The sequence below is a fragment of the Eurosta solidaginis genome, chromosome 1 (assembly GCF_040869045.1).
Source record: "Eurosta solidaginis isolate ZX-2024a chromosome 1, ASM4086904v1, whole genome shotgun sequence".
NCBI lineage: Eukaryota > Metazoa > Arthropoda > Insecta > Diptera > Tephritidae > Eurosta > Eurosta solidaginis.
Window position 1 is genome coordinate 126815827 of NC_090319.1, and position 16829 is coordinate 126832655.

General features: G+C 41.0%; 1 protein-coding gene across 1 annotated transcript in view; it reads left to right on the plus strand.

Moving 5' to 3' along the window:
- Positions 1 to 16829, plus strand: part of Dhc93AB (Dynein heavy chain at 93AB) — a 2991564-nt gene that overhangs the window by 1405797 nt on the left and 1568938 nt on the right. Inside the window, exon 11 of the mRNA XM_067759821.1 lies at positions 6794 to 6823. Within this exon, the coding sequence (XP_067615922.1) occupies positions 6794 to 6823 (30 nt within the window). The remainder of the gene's footprint in view (positions 1 to 6793; positions 6824 to 16829) is intronic.

The following is a 16829-nucleotide window of genomic DNA, read 5'->3' on the forward strand; positions in this document are numbered from 1 at the left end:
CGTGATGACGCTGTCCCAGTGGCGGCGGCGTGGGGACCTGCGAGGAATCAATAGAATTGTGGTTAGTGCCGGTCCGCCAGCTGGACACCACCGCCTCCATGCCCGCACCATGGCAGGGCTGAACGCGGAGTTGTACCAGCCGGAACCCCGTAGGCCGATCCGTGGGCTGAGGGGAAGTGCACCTTACGGCACAGCGGTAGCTCCTTTAGCTGCTGGACCGGTCTACGGCCGGAGCCGGGGCGGAGAGAGCCCCCCCCCCCACACTTAGCTGGGACACGGGCGAGAAAACCATAAAGGCGACAACCCGTTGTCCCCGCAAGCAGGGGTGACCCGTTCCCGGACAGCGCCCTTTCCACTCCGTGGTGTGGTTGGCTCACTCGCTTTTAGTGCTGGCTCGCTAGCTGGACACCACCGCCTCCATGCTTGCACGATGGCAGGGCTGGACGCGTAGTTCTACCAGCCGGAACTTTGTAGGTCGAGCCGTGGGCTGAGGGGAAGTGCGCCTTGACGGCACAGCGGTAGCCCCTTTAGACGACGAGTCGCTCTACTGCCTGAGCCAGGACGGAGGGGAAGGGATCTGTTGGCCGAACGGCGGCGAGCCCCCCCTCCCCCCTTACTTAGCTGAGACACGTGGGAGAAACCCATAAAGGCGACAACCCGTTGTACCCGCAAGCAAGGGGTGACCAGTGCCGTGGCGGCACCCCCTTTCCCTCTGGAAGTGGGATTGGCTCGTTCGCTGGACATCGCTCACCCCGTGGTCGCACGCTAAGGTAAGGTGCCGGGGGGCGGTTCACCAGCTCTGTCCTTGTCGGTTCGTAGGCTGCTAGGAGAAACTGGGCCCAAAGGCACCACGCTACGCAGCTGTAGAACCGGGTTGGCTGGAGACTTAGCTGAGAGGAAGGGGCGGGGTAGCCCTAAGGCGGCGAGCCCCTCCCTTACTTAGCTGGGACACGGGCGAGAAAACCATAGAGGCGACAACCCGTTGTCCCCGCAAGCAAGGGGTGACCAGTGCCAAGGCAGCACCCCTTCAACTCAGCTAGTCAGGGGGAGTGACTGGGTTGCTTAATAAAGCAACCACTTCCACTGACTAACCTGCGAGGAATGAAGTGACAACAGCAAATTCATTCTCTTTTATACTGCTTCAGCTATGATGCGAATGAGAAATGAACCGCTAATTTGGGTACTTCAGTTTGCCATTTACTCTGAGTTCGCGTACTGTGTGCATATCATTGTTATCGCCAAATGCTATTCGCATGCATTGGTATGTAGCTGCTGCTGTTGGCTACCTGTTAATGTACTATGTATGTATACTCCCAGGCGTATGTGAAAAAGGGTTAGAGTGGGGGTCTCAGGCGTAGGAGAAAAAGGGTTACAGTGGGGGTCATACTGTTGTAACCCTACGTTACAGTCCCCCTCCCACTTCGGTTGACGGAAAGCTGCTGTGAGGTACAGGAGTATCACGCCAGGCGTGGCCTAGCGGTTGTATGTGTGCCGTTATGCCGGCTTTGCCGGTGTGTATGCGTGCATCGTTTTATTAAAAATGTTTTTCCCCATAAAATATAAAGAGTCATTCCACTTATACCTAACAAAGTGGATTCAGAAAAAAATTTTTACATATCAGGTTTAATTACAATTTCATTGTTTTTAAAACTAGCAGAATGTTTAATTTTAAAATAATGCGAAATTCATGAATATTATAAATAAGTTGCCATCCTTCTTCTTCCATCCTTGACATATTGGCGTTGTTATCATCTACCTGGTGTTGTGATTGCATTATGGCCATTCGGTAATATATGGTCCGAAAAAAAATGTGGTACCCTTTGTATTTTGACTCGGTTGACTGGCCACTGGTACTGCTCCCTCCGTGTTCACCCACTTTATTTCGCCGAAGTTTATGTCTGCTGATCTTCAGCTTTTGTACCCTCTTTGCTGACTGTATTTACTGCAAATACCATTTGTGGAGTCGCCTACTCCCATGTGCGGTGGTTGCTCAGGAACGGTGATAACGCTTTTCCGCCGAACTGCTTCCCATTGTCGGTGGGGAAGGTTTTCGGACAACCAAGTCGGTATAAGACCTTTTCTTGTAGCGCTTTGAGCACGCTTGCCGCTGTTGCTTGGCGCGCCGGAATTAACTCCACCCACTTGTAGAATTTGTAGATCATGGCGAGGAGGTAAGTGCTTCTTTGCTTGGAACGTGGTAGTTGTGGCACGAAGTTGGCGGTTACTATTTCCCATGGCTGCGGATATTGTATGGTTGCCAATAATCTCACCGGGCTCTTCTCTGTCGCCTTTTATTGTGTAAAATATGCCCGGTTCGGTGTTTTGTAACGGGCGGCGGGGGAGCGCATTGCATATCGCGTTCGGCGCTCTTTTTCCGTAATCTTCATTGACATTGTATATTTGTATAGTCGGGTAACGGGGGTAGAAGCGTTGCTTCAGCGGTCGGTTATGTTTACGGATGGTCGAATGGTCAGCTGCAGTAATTGGGCTACCGGTTTTGCTCAATCGCTTCTGGTGGTGCTCCGGTTTTTGACCATTGCTCACGTGATCCCGGCTGGTCATTGCACATAGTGTGTCTAGCTCGGCTGATCTCCTGGTCAAGGTGACTTCTAACGGCTGACCATCTAGCGTGAGGGTGATTCCCCTTTCCCGTAGAAAGTCCATTCCTAAGATCATCCGTTCTGCCAGGTTCGGGATGACGGACATCATTGTTTTATTAGTTCGTCCTTGGTACGCCTTCCTTGCTGGATATGAAATCGAGCTATAGACACACGTCTGGTCTGCCAATTGGACGCTCCGCCTGTGAAGATATGGTTTGTATTGACTCGTCGACGTATGAGAGGGTGGCGCCGGTGTCTACTAGCGCGCGCACGCTCATGCCCTCGATGATTATCGGTATGTAGAGACGGTCATCTACTTGCATTTCGGCAGCGGGATTGCAGGCTGGTTGTTCCATAGACTCCTTTGGCCGCACAAATAATGCTTGGCGGCTTCCTCTCACATAACTTGACAGCATCCTGGATATATTGTTGCCGGTGGATTGGTTGGTCGAAGGGCATAGGCAGTCCCTGGAGAGGATGTTGTCTTGTCCACACCTGGAGCAGAACATCCTCCAGCGGCCCCTGCATCGGAAGCGGCGGTGTCCGCGTTCCTTGCAGCGCCAGCAGCACTCCTTGCTATCGTACTCCGTTTGAAGGTGATACAGGCTGTGGATCGCCACTTTGCCCTGTTTGGCTTCCCCGATTTTTAGCAGCTCATATTCTTCAGTTATTTCCAAGAGCTCATTGATCGTCTTAAACTCGCTGTGCTTGACGAAGAGGCGGTATTCAACGCGTAGGCCATCGTATATTCGTTCGATATGGTTTTCCTTACACATTGTCGGGTGCTGGCGTATCTGCGTTTCTAATGCGAGGATGTAGTCTTTGGCTTTTTTACGACCGTGTTGCTTGCGTTGCCGTATGGCCTCTTCCAAATGTCGAAGATGACGCTTGGGCAGGAAAAAATTTTGCACCTCCGATCGAAAATCGCTCCATTGGTTGATTTGTTGTTTACGGATGCGGTATCATTGGAGTGCTTTGCCACGTAGAAGTTCCGGCAGCGTTGGGAGGAGCCGGTCGACGGGGATGCGGTAACATTCGGCAAGCTCCTCTATCCTCTACAGAAATTCGTGCAGCGACTCTTCACTCGAAAAATGCAAATCCCAGCGGCGAACGGTATTCATTAACTCACCGTCGCTCATTTCGTCTCGCTTCAGTGGTGCGCGTTCTCTCTCATGCGCATGCGGTTGGGGACTATGAATCTGGAGCGAAGGGCTCGGCTTTGTTGTTGGCTGGGGTAGCATAACGGATTTCCCCTCTTCTTCATTCACTTCCCTTTCCAGCTTCTTTATCAGGTCTTCACTTGATTTTCTCGCGCGTTTCGCTAGTACGTAAATGTTCAGTGCGCGGCGCAGCTCGACTACGGTTTGGCCTTCCACGGGGATTCGGTGTTCCTTATACTCCTCTATCAGCCTCTCCCTTTTCAGCAAGTAGATCCAATTGACCGGGTCGGTGGTCAGCGTTGTACCTTCGGGTGCCGGTGTGTTTGTTGTTTCTGACGGTGTGTTGGTCGAACCCGCCCCGGCAGTGTTGGTGGTAGTTGTATTTGGTTTTCCACGTTCGTCTGCGGAGGCGGGTCCCTGCTCGGGCGCCATTTATGAGGTGGGTTTTGTCGAAGGCTGAGGTAGCGCTCAGTCAATCCAGGGTCAAGTAGAGGTCCCACAAACCCCCACTTAATAAGAACACAGTTGTTAGGTGTTAATGACGAATACACGCACACACACACAGCTTGACGGGTAGTGAGGGCAGCAGCTTTCCGTACAAAGATGGCGGGAAGGAGGCGAGCGGCGGCTAACGGTCGTTGTAATAGCGGAGGGGTCGGTACGGCAATTGAACAGCGGGATCAGCACGGCGGCCGGACGGCGGACAGTACTAGCGGACAGATTGGTACAGCGGTATGCAGTGGCGGGATTAGCTCGGCGTCTGGACGGCGGTCAGTATTAGCGGACGGATGGATGTAGTGGTATGGACGCAGTGACGGTACCAGCGAGCTTGTTGGACGGTGGTGAGGTAGCAGCGGCTAACGGTCGGTAGGAGAGCGGGCGGTCAAAGGTCGTCGGAGCAGCGGCGCAACGGCGGTAGGATAGCGACGGCAATAACAGGGCGACGGAGCGCGTACCAGTGGCGTGGCCAAGGCGAGGTGGCGGTGCAAACGTTCTACTTGATTACCTTTTCGGGGGGTTACCAGTAGCGGCGGTTGTGGGTGGGTGCTTCCCGTGGTGACGCTGTCCCACTGGCGGCGGCGGGGGGACCTGTAAGGAATCAATAGAATTGTGGTTAGTGCCGTTCCGCCAGCTGGACACCACCGCCTCCATGCCCGCACCATGGCAGGGCTGAACGCGGAGTTGTACCAGCCGGAACTCCGTAGGCCGATCCGTGGGCTGAGGGGAAGTGCACCTTACGGCACAGCGGTAGCCCCCTTACTGCTGGACCGGCCTACGGCCGGAGCCTGGGCGTAGTGGAAAGGGGCCGGATGGTCATAAGGCGGCGAGACCCCCCACTTAGCTGGGAAACGGGCGAGAAACCCATTAAGGCGACAACCCGTTTTCCCCGCAAGAAGGGGTGACCCGTTCCCTGACAGCGCCCCTTTCCACTCCGTGGTGTGATTGACTCACTAGCTTTTAGTGCTGGCTCGCTAGCTGGACACCACCGCCTCCATGTTTGCACGATGGCAGGGCTGGACGCGGAGTTGTACCAGCCGGAACTTTGTAGGTCGATCCGTGGGCTGAGGGGAAGTGCGCCTTGACGGCACAGCGGTAGCCCCTTTAGCCGACGAGTCGCTCTACTGCCTGAGCCAGGACTGAGGGGAAGGAATCTGTTGGCCGAACGGCGGCGAACCCCCTTACTTAGCTGGGACACGGGCGAGAAAACCATAAAGGCGACAACCCGTTGTCCCCGCAAGCAAGGGGTGACGAGAGCCGTGGCGGCACCCCCTTTCCCTCTGGAAGTGGGATCGGCTCGTTCGCTGGACATCGCTGGACATGCGAGTGAGAAATGAACCGCTAATTGGGTACTTCAGTTTGCCATTTACTGTGAGTTGGCGTACTGTGTGCATATTATTGTTATCGCCAAATGCTATTCGCATGCATTGGTATGTAGCTGCTGCTTTTGGCTACCTAATAATGTACCATGTATGTATACTCTCAGGCGTAGGAGAAAAAGGGTTAGAGTGGGGGTCTCAGGCGTAGGAGAAAAAGGGTTACAGTGGGGGTTACAAACCAAATGATGTTGTTTCGCCCGGGATTTTAACCTAGGACCTTAGTGGCGGTAGGCGGAACACGCTACCACCACACTACGGCAGTCTCCAAGTATCAACTGCGAAATAAAACACAGTTGGACACATCAATAAGAGCTGTTTTTTACATGTATATACATATTGCACGGAAACTTTATGTGGACAGCTAAGTCTGTAACTTTATCTACAGTTATAAAATTTTTGCGCAGAATGTTAGTGCTGCGAAATTTCAGTACGCATTATACTCACTTGCAACTGAAATGTGTCTCTCCATTTCATCTCTACACTATTATCCACTTCTGTGTCTCCACTGTTCATCGAAACCGATTTAGCTATCGGTTATAGACTATGGCCAACAGAGGTACGTATCTCCGCTATTCAGTACAACCCCTTTTGTGGTGAGTTATTTACCACTGCCGCGAGTCTTAAATAATCTTCCGAACATTATCTAAGTGATGATAAGCGTTTTTTTACCCGCAAATGTAGATGTAAATACATTTAACAAAGAAAGCACGGCTAATAAGTAACTAACGTAAAATATGTCAAGGCTAAAAGATAATGTTGATGTATTTTCTCGTTTCGAGTCCGTGATAAATCCTGGTTTTAAAATCCGCACTATAAGACAAATCTGATCAAGCATTTAGAAACAAGTTTTTCAATTAGGCAAATACATGAAAAGCTTTTCAGAGAAAAATCATATGCCTTGCAGATGAGGTTCGGAGTCGACGTAATACATGTAAGTCCCTTCGCGCCAATTTGTAGGAAAAAATTAAAAAGGAGCTCACACGAAACAAACTGGAAGAGAAGCTCGGTCTTAATACCCTTGGAGGTAAAGTATTTATTTTTTTATTTTGGAAGAAAAAGAAATGCTAATTTTTCTGAAAAGGTCTAGTATGCAAATATATGTATGTTTAGTTCAATAGTTTGTACAATTCTTCTTGTAAATAATATATCTTTGCAGAGTCTATCCGCCTTGCCCAAGGAGATAACGGTGAGTTATCTGTAAATAAATAAACCCCTCCCTATAAATCGCTCATTTACTTCAATAGTGTCATAACTCAAAAACACGATTTTTGAGTTCAATACGAAAAAATGTTCTCATTATGATGGATATTATGTAAAGAATTCTCTACGATTCGTAGAAAATTAAGCGCTTGAGCTCAATAAATGCCGCTATTCTACTCGTTATGACGCGCAAATTTTTTTCAACAGTACCGACACATTTCAGTGGTGCTAGCCCAGCAAACACAGTTTCTAACGTTAGAGAAATATTGTAATTTTACATTAGAATTCTAATGTAGTTCTCTAATGCATTTCGAACCGAAAACTAGGTTAGAGAACTAGGTTAGAATTCGACTGTGAAACGATTCGAATAGCACTAGAAATGCGATGTTATGATTATTGTCACAGTTACCCAACAAACATTTAGGTTAGAAAACGATTAGAAGACGAATCGAATTCTAGTGTATTTCTCTAAGGTAGAAGGTTAGAGGACGATTTGCGAAACTGTCGCGAATTATAGCATCCTCGACAAAAATGGGACTTCGTTCTCGATATCGAGAAAAGGGTTAGAATTCTAATCGAATTCTAACGTCAATTCCTAATGGGTTTCTAATGAGAATTTTGAAGTGAAGCGCAATTAGTTTCAGTTATTTAAAATCAGCGAAATTTTCATTGTTTTATTTTATCAAATACTTAATTTGCTTACAAGCTTATGTGTTAGGAATGAACATATTTCAAAGGCTTTTTCTATTATAATAAATTAAAACCGTACTTAAAACTTAAATATATTCGTTGCACAGATACAAAACAGTGATTAAAGGTACATTTCCACATTTCATAATAAAAAATAAAATTAAAATAATTCAAAATCCTACTTAAACAAAACAGTGATTAAAGGTACATTTGCACATTTCATAATTAAAAATAAATTAAAAATAATTCAAAATCCTACTTAAAACTGAAACTTTAATGGTCGTATTCCTGTGTGTTTGCTTTTTATACCTTTCATGAAAATGAAATGGTATATTAATTTCGTCACGAAACCAAAAATTGTAAGTCCTTAAAGTCCTAAAATAGATAGACCCACCATTTAGTATACCGAAATAATCAGGTTGAAGAGCTGAGTTGATTTAGCCATGTCCGTCTGTCCGTCTGTCCGTCTGTCTGTTTGTATGCAAACTAGTCCCTCAATTTTTGAGATATCTTGATAAAATTTGGTGAGCGGGTGTATTTGGGTGGCCGATTAGACATTTGTCGGAACCGACCGGATCGGACCACTATAGCATATATCTTCCATACAACCGATTTTTCAGAAAAAGAGGATTTTTGTAATATCTTACCCAATTTAACAGATTGAAGCTTCAAACTTCACCATATACTTTCGTATATTACACATATTGTTGCCTAAAAAAATTTATGAGATCGGTCGTATATATAGTATATATCCCCCACAACCGATTGTTCAGATAAGGAACTTTTCGTAATTACTGCCCTATTTTAAGAGCCAGAGGCTTCAAATTTCAACGAATGCTTACATATATAGCATATATTGTTGTCTGAAAAAATCATAAAGATCGGTGGTATATATAGTATATATATGGTGGTATATATAGTATATATATATATATTTTCGCAAATTTTAGCCCCATTTTAACAGCTAGAAGCTTCAAATTTCACCGAGTACTTACGTATATAGCATATATTGTTGTCTGAAAAAATCATAGATATCGGTTGTATATATAGTGTATATCTCATACAACCGATTGTTCAGATAAGAAACTTTTCGCAATTTCTACCCCATTTTAACAGCTATAAGCTTCAAATTTCACCGATTGCTTACGTATATAGCATATATTGTTGTCTGAAAAAATCATAGAGATCGGTTGTATATATAGTATATATCTCATACAACCGATTGTTCAGATAAGAAACTTTTCGCAATTTCTACCCCATTTTAACAGCTATAAGCTTCAAATTTCACTGATTGCTTACGTATATAGCATATATTGTTGTCTGAAAAAATCATAGACATCGGTTGCATATATAGTATATATCTCATACAACCGATTGTTCAGATAAGAAACTTTTCGCAATTTCTACCCCATTTTAACAGCTATAAGCTTCAAATTTCACCGATTGCTTACGTATATAGTATGTATTGTTTTGTCAAAAAATCATAGAGATCGGTGATATATATAATATATATATGATGGTATATATAGTATATATATATTTTTTTTACGATTTCGGCCCCATTTTAACAGCTAGAAGCTTCAAATTTCACCAAATGCTTACGTGTATAGCATATATTGATGTCTGAAAAAATCATTGAGATCGGTGGTATACATAGTATATATCTCATACAACCGATTGTTCAGATAAGAAACTTTTCGCAATTTCTACCCCATTTTAACAGCTATAAGCTTCAAATTTCACCGATTGCTTACGTATATAGTATGTATTGTTTTGTCAAAAAATCATAGAGATCGGTGATATATATAATATATATATGATGGTATATATAGTATATATATATTTTTTTTACGATTTCGGCCCCATTTTAACAGCTAAAAGCTTCAAATTTCACCAAATGCTTACGTGTATAGCATATATTGATGTCTGAAAAAATCATTGAGATCGGTGGTATACATAGTATATATCTCATACAACCGATTGTTCAGATAAGAAACTTTTCGCAATTTCTACCCCATTTTAACAGCTATAAGCTTCAAATTTCACCGATTGCTTACGTATATAGTATGTATTGTTTTGTCAAAAAATCATAGAGATCGGTGATATATATAATATATATATGATGGTATATATAGTATATATATATTTTTTTTACGATTTCGGCCCCATTTTAACAGCTAGAAGCTTTAAATTTCACCAAATGCTTACGTGTATAGCATATATTGTTGTCTGAAAAAATCATAGAGATCGGTTGTATATATAGTATATATCTCATACAACCGATTGTTCAGATAAGAAACTTTTCGCAATTTCTACCCCATTTTAACAGCTATAAGCTTCAAATTTCACTGATTGCTTACGTATATAGCATATATTGTTGTCTGAAAAAATCATAGACATCGGTTGCATATATAGTATATATCTCATACAACCGATTGTTCAGATAAGAAACTTTTCGCAATTTCTACCCCATTTTAACAGCTATAAGCTTCAAATTTCACCGATTGCTTACGTATATAGTATGTATTGTTTTGTCAAAAAATCATAGAGATCGGTGATATATATAATATATATATGATGGTATATATAGTATATATATATTTTTTTTACGATTTCGGCCCCATTTTAACAGCTAGAAGCTTCAAATTTCACAAAATGCTTTCGTTTATAGCATATATTGTTGTCTGAAAAAATCATAGAGATCGGTGGTATATATATTATATACTTCATATAAACTGTCATTTTGACCCCTTTTTTACGGCTAGAAGCTTCAAAATTCATCAAATTTCATCAAATAGTTACGTTTACGTCATATATTTTTGAAATACGTGATTCGTAGTCATAGTTTTTACATGCAGACCACAAAAAACGTGAAGCTTTGCATCCTCACACAGATTACCTACCTATTTTTATACCTTTCATGAAAATGAAATGGTATATTAATTTCGTCACGAAACCAAAAATTGTAAGTCCTTAAAGGAAAATAGATAGACCCACCATTTAGTATACCGAAATAATCAGGTTGAAGAGCTGAGTTGATTTAGCCATGTCCGTCTGTCCGTCTGTCCGTCTGTCTGTTTGTATGCAAACTAGTCCCTCAATTTTTGAGATATCTTGATAAAATTTGGTGAGCGGGTGTATTTGGGTGTCCGATTAGACATTTGTCGGAACCGACCGGATCGGACCACTATAGCATATATCCTCCATACAACCGATTTTTCAGAAAAAGAGGATTTTTGTAATATCTTACCCAATTTAACAGATTGAAGCTTCAAACTTCACCATATACTTTCGTATATTGCACATATTGTTGCCTAAAAAAATTTATGAGATCGGTCGTATATATAGTATATATCCCCCACAACCGATTGTTCAGATAAGGAACTTTTCGTAATTACTGCCCTATTTTAAGAGCCAGAGGCTTCAAATTTCAACGAATGCTTACATATATAGCATATATTGTTGTCTGAAAAAATCATAAAGATCGGTGGTATATATAGTATATATATGGTGGTATATATAGTATATATATATAGTATATATATATATATATTTTCGCAAATTTTAGCCCCATTTTAACAGCTAGAAGCTTCAAATTTCACCGAATACTTACGTATATAGCATATATTGTTGTCTGAAAAAATCATAGATATCGGTTGTATATATAGTTTATATCTCATACAACCGATTGTTCAGATAAGAAACTTTTCGCAATTTCTACCCCATTTTAACAGCTATAAGCTTCAAATTTCACCGATTGCTTACGTATATAGCATATATTGTTGTCTGAAAAAATCATAGAGATCGGTTGTATATATAATATATATCTCATACAACCGATTGTTCAGATAAGAAACTTTTCGCAATTTCTACCCCATTTTAACAGCTATAAGCTTCAAATTTCACTGATTGCTTACGTATATAGCATATATTGTTGTCTGAAAAAATCATAGACATCGGTTGCATATATAGTATATATCTCATACAACCGATTGTTCAGATAAGAAACTTTTCGCAATTTCTACCCCATTTTAACAGCTATAAGCTTCAAATTTCACCGATTGCTTACGTATATAGTATGTATTGTTTTGTCAAAAAATCATAGAGATCGGTGATATATATAATATATATATGATGGTATATATAGTATATATATATTTTTTTTACGATTTCGGCCCCATTTTAACAGCTAGAAGCTTCAAATTTCACCAAATGCTTACGTGTATAGCATATATTGATGTCTGAAAAAATCATTGAGATCGGTGGTATACATAGTATATATCTCATACAACCGATTGTTCAGATAAGAAACTTTTCGCAATTTCTACCCCATTTTAACAGCTATAAGCTTCAAATTTCACCGATTGCTTACGTATATAGTATGTATTGTTTTGTCAAAAAATCATAGAGATCGGTGATATATATAATATATATATGATGGTATATATAGTATATATATATTTTTTTTACGATTTCGGCCCCATTTTAACAGCTAGAAGCTTCAAATTTCACCAAATGCTTACGTGTATAGCATATATTGATGTCTGAAAAAATCATTGAGATCGGTGGTATACATAGTATATATCTCATACAACCGATTGTTCAGATAAGAAACTTTTCGCAATTTCTACCCCATTTTAACAGCTATAAGCTTCAAATTTCACCGATTGCTTACGTATATAGTATGTATTGTTTTGTCAAAAAATCATAGAGATCGGTGATATATATAATATATATATGATGGTATATATAGTATATATATATTTTTTTTACGATTTCGGCCCCATTTTAACAGCTAGAAGCTTCAAATTTCACCAAATGCTTACGTGTATAGCATATATTGTTGTCTGAAAAAATCATAGAGATCGGTTGTATATATAGTATATATCTCATACAACCGATTGTTCAGATAAGAAACTTTTCGCAATTTCTACCCCATTTTAACAGCTATAAGCTTCAAATTTCACTGATTGCTTACGTATATAGCATATATTGTTGTCTGAAAAAATCATAGACATCGGTTGCATATATAGTATATATCTCATACAACCGATTGTTCAGATAAGAAACTTTTCGCAATTTCTACCCCATTTTAACAGCTATAAGCTTCAAATTTCACCGATTGCTTACGTATATAGTATGTATTGTTTTGTCAAAAAATCATAGAGATCGGTGATATATATAATATATATATGATGGTATATATAGTATATATATATTTTTTTTACGATTTCGGCCCCATTTTAACAGCTAGAAGCTTCAAATTTCACAAAATGTTTTCGTTTATAGCATATATTGTTGTCTGAAAAAATCATAGAGATCGGTGGTATATATATTATATACTTCATATAAACTGTCATTTTGACCCCTTTTTTACGGCTAGAAGCTTCAAAATTCATCAAATTTCATCAAATAGTTACGTTTACGTCATATATTTTTGAAATACGTGATTCGTAGTCATAGTTTTTACATGCAGACCACAAAAAACGTGAAGCTTTGCATCCTCACACAGATTACCTACCTATTTTTATACCTTTCATGAAAATGAAATGGTATATTAATTTCGTCACGAAACCAAAAATTGTAAGTCCTTAAAGGAAAATAGATAGACCCACCATTTAGTATACCGAAATAATCAGGTTGAAGAGCTGAGTTAATTTAGCCATGTCCGTCTGTCCGTCTGTCCGTCTGTCTGTTTGTATGCAAACTAGTCCCTCAATTTTTGAGATATCTTGATAAAATTTGGTGAGCGGGTGTATTTGGGTGTCCGATTAGACATTTGTCGGAACCGACCGGATCGGACCACTATAGCATATATCCTCCATACAACCGATTTTTCAGAAAAAGAGGATTTTTGTAATATCTTACCCAATTTAACAGATTGAAGCTTCAAACTTCACCATATACTTTCGTATATTGCACATATTGTTGCCTAAAAAAATTTATGAGATCGGTCGTATATATAGTATATATCCGCCACAACCGATTGTTCAGATAAGGAACTTTTCGTAATTACTGCCCTATTTTAAGAGCCAGAGGCTTCAAATTTCAACGAATGCTTACATATATAGCATATATTGTTGTCTGAAAAAATCATAAAGATCGGTGGTATATATAGTATATATATGGTGGTATATATAGTATATATATATAGTATATATATATATATATTTTCGCAAATTTTAGCCCCATTTTAACAGCTAGAAGCTTCAAATTTCACCGAATACTTACGTATATAGCATATATTGTTGTCTGAAAAAATCATAGATATCGGTTGTATATATAGTTTATATCTCATACAACCGATTGTTCAGATAAGAAACTTTTCGCAATTTCTACCCCATTTTAACAGCTATAAGCTTCAAATTTCACCGATTGCTTACGTATATAGCATATATTGTTGTCTGAAAAAATCATAGAGATCGGTTGTATATATAGTATATATCTCATACAACCGATTGTTCAGATAAGAAACTTTTCGCAATTTCTACCCCATTTTAACAGCTATAAGCTTCAAATTTCACTGATTGCTTACGTATATAGCATATATTGTTGTCTAAAAAAATCATAGACATCGGTTGCATATATAGTATATATCTCATACAACCGATTGTTCAGATAAGAAACTTTTCGCAATTTCTACCCCATTTTAACAGCTATAAGCTTCAAATTTCACCGATTGCTTACGTATATAGTATGTATTGTTTTGTCAAAAAATCATAGAGATCGGTGATATATATAATATATATATGATGGTATATATAGTATATATATATTTTTTTTACGATTTCGGCCCCATTTTAACAGCTAGAAGCTTCAAATTTCACCAAATGCTTACGTGTATAGCATATATTGACGTCTGAAAAAATCATTGAGATCGGTGGTATACATAGTATATATCTCATACAACCGATTGTTCAGATAAGAAACTTTTCGCAATTTCTACCCCATTTTAACAGCTATAAGCTTCAAATTTCACCGATTGCTTACGTATATAGTATGTATTGTTTTGTCAAAAAATCATAGAGATCGGTGATATATATAATATATATATGATGGTATATATAGTATATATATATTTTTTTTACGATTTCGGCCCCATTTTAACAGCTAGAAGCTTCAAATTTCACCAAATGCTTACGTGTATAGCATATATTGACGTCTGAAAAAATCATTGAGATCGGTGGTATACATAGTATATATCTCATACAACCGATTGTTCAGATAAGAAACTCTGCGCAATTTCTGCCCCGTTTTAACAGCTAGAAGCTTCAAATTTCACAAAATGCTTACGTATATAGCATATATTGTTGTCTGAAAAAATCATAGAGATCGGTGGTATATATATTATATACTTCATATAAACTGTCATTTTGACCCCTTTTTTACGGCTAGAAGCTTCAAAATTCATCAAATTTAATCAAATAGTTACGTTTACGTCATATATTTTTGAAATACGTGATTCGTAGTCATAGTTTTTACATGCAGACCACAAAAAACGTGAAGCTTTGCCTACCTATTTTTTATTTTATATTTATCTTAAAAATCGTTTAGATATGTTCAAATTTCACCAAATGCTTACGTGTATAGCATATATTGTTGTCTGAGAAAATCATAGATACCGGTGGTATATATAGTATATATCCCATACAACCGATTGTTCCGATAAGAAACTTTGCGCAATTTCTTCCCCATTTTAACAGCTCAGGTCAGGTCAGGTTGGGTGGTAGCTTCCCTGATGAGAGGAAGCTCACTTTGACAACATGACGGTCCGTTGTGATACCACATATAATAAACTAAACTAACGGTGACGTAGATATAACTACTTAGAGAATCGTTGGGTAGCAACGATAAAGTTCCGAATGATCCCGATCTCAACCTTGGATAGCTCCTCGGGAGATCCAAGTGAGTCACGACCAAAATACTTTCGCCTAGTTCTGGCAAAAGCTGGGCAGTCAAGCATAAAGTGATTTGGTGATTCCACCTCATCATCCTCCATACAGCTGCAGCAGGATGGAGTTTCCAATATATTGAGACGTACCGCATGGATACCCATGGGACAGTGCCCTGTCAAAACCCCAATGACCATTGATAGGTGAGCCTTAGTGAACCCAATTATTTCAGCAGACCTCCTGCCATCCACTTTCGGCCAGAAAGATCTTGATATCCTACAAGACGTAGTGTCCGCCCAACGTTTGCTGAGCTGACTCGAGGCCCAGCTATGGAAGAGCAATCCACAGGTGGCTAGCGGAATCCCGAAATCCCTACAGCCATCTTCATCCGGTTCAGTTGTACCGATTCGGGCTAAGAGATCCGCTTGACAGTTACCCGGAATATCACTATGGCCCGGGACCCAGATAATCTTAATTGTAAAATAATTCGATGCAATCGCAAGTGTGGTCAGGCACTCCCAGACCACCCTCGATCGCACTGTAGTTGAGCTCAAGGCCTTTATAGCCGCTTGGCTATCAGAGTAGATGTCAAATTCCCTAACCGTAGTAGCGCTGGATAGCATTTCATCCACCGCATCCTTAATCGCAGCAACTTCCGCTTGGAATACACTGCAGTGATCAGCCAACTTAAACTTGCGGCTTACATTTAGCTCTTGACAAAAGACCCCCCCGCCAACCTTTCCGTCCAACTTCGACCCATCCGTGAACAAGTTAACCGGTCCCATGCCCCAGATAATTCCTCTTCTCCACTCCTCCCTCGGGGGAATGACTGGGGTGAAGGTTGTATAGGGAGCGGCCACCGGCATGCAATAGTCCGTCCTGTCCGGGATAAAGTCGAAACTAGTAAGAAGGCTAGAGTGTCCGAAATCAGAAAGCATATAACCCATATCACGAAGCCTGACCAACGACCGGGCCGCGGCTGCCTTTCCCGCAATATCTACTGGATGTATATTCAGCATGACATTCAGTGCCAAGGTAGGTGTTGTTCTCATAGCGCCACTGATGCCGATAAGCGCCGTCCGTTGCACTGACACTAGCATTTTGGAGGTGCTCGCCGTGTCCAGTGCTTTCCACCAGACCAGCACCCCATATAGCAGAATCGGTTTGACAACCATCTCATAAAGCCAGTGTACTACTCCTGGCGAGAGCCCCCATCTCTTTCCGATAGCCCCCCTGCAGCAGTACAAGGCAACCGCGGCCTTCCTGGCCCTATCTTCCACATTGGGCCTCCAGGACAGCTTCTTGTCCAGAACAATTCCCAAATATTTAACCCTGTCAGTAAGTACCAACGGTACCCCTCCAATCGAAGGAGTTCTGAAGTCGGGTATCTTATATCTCCTTGTAAAAAGA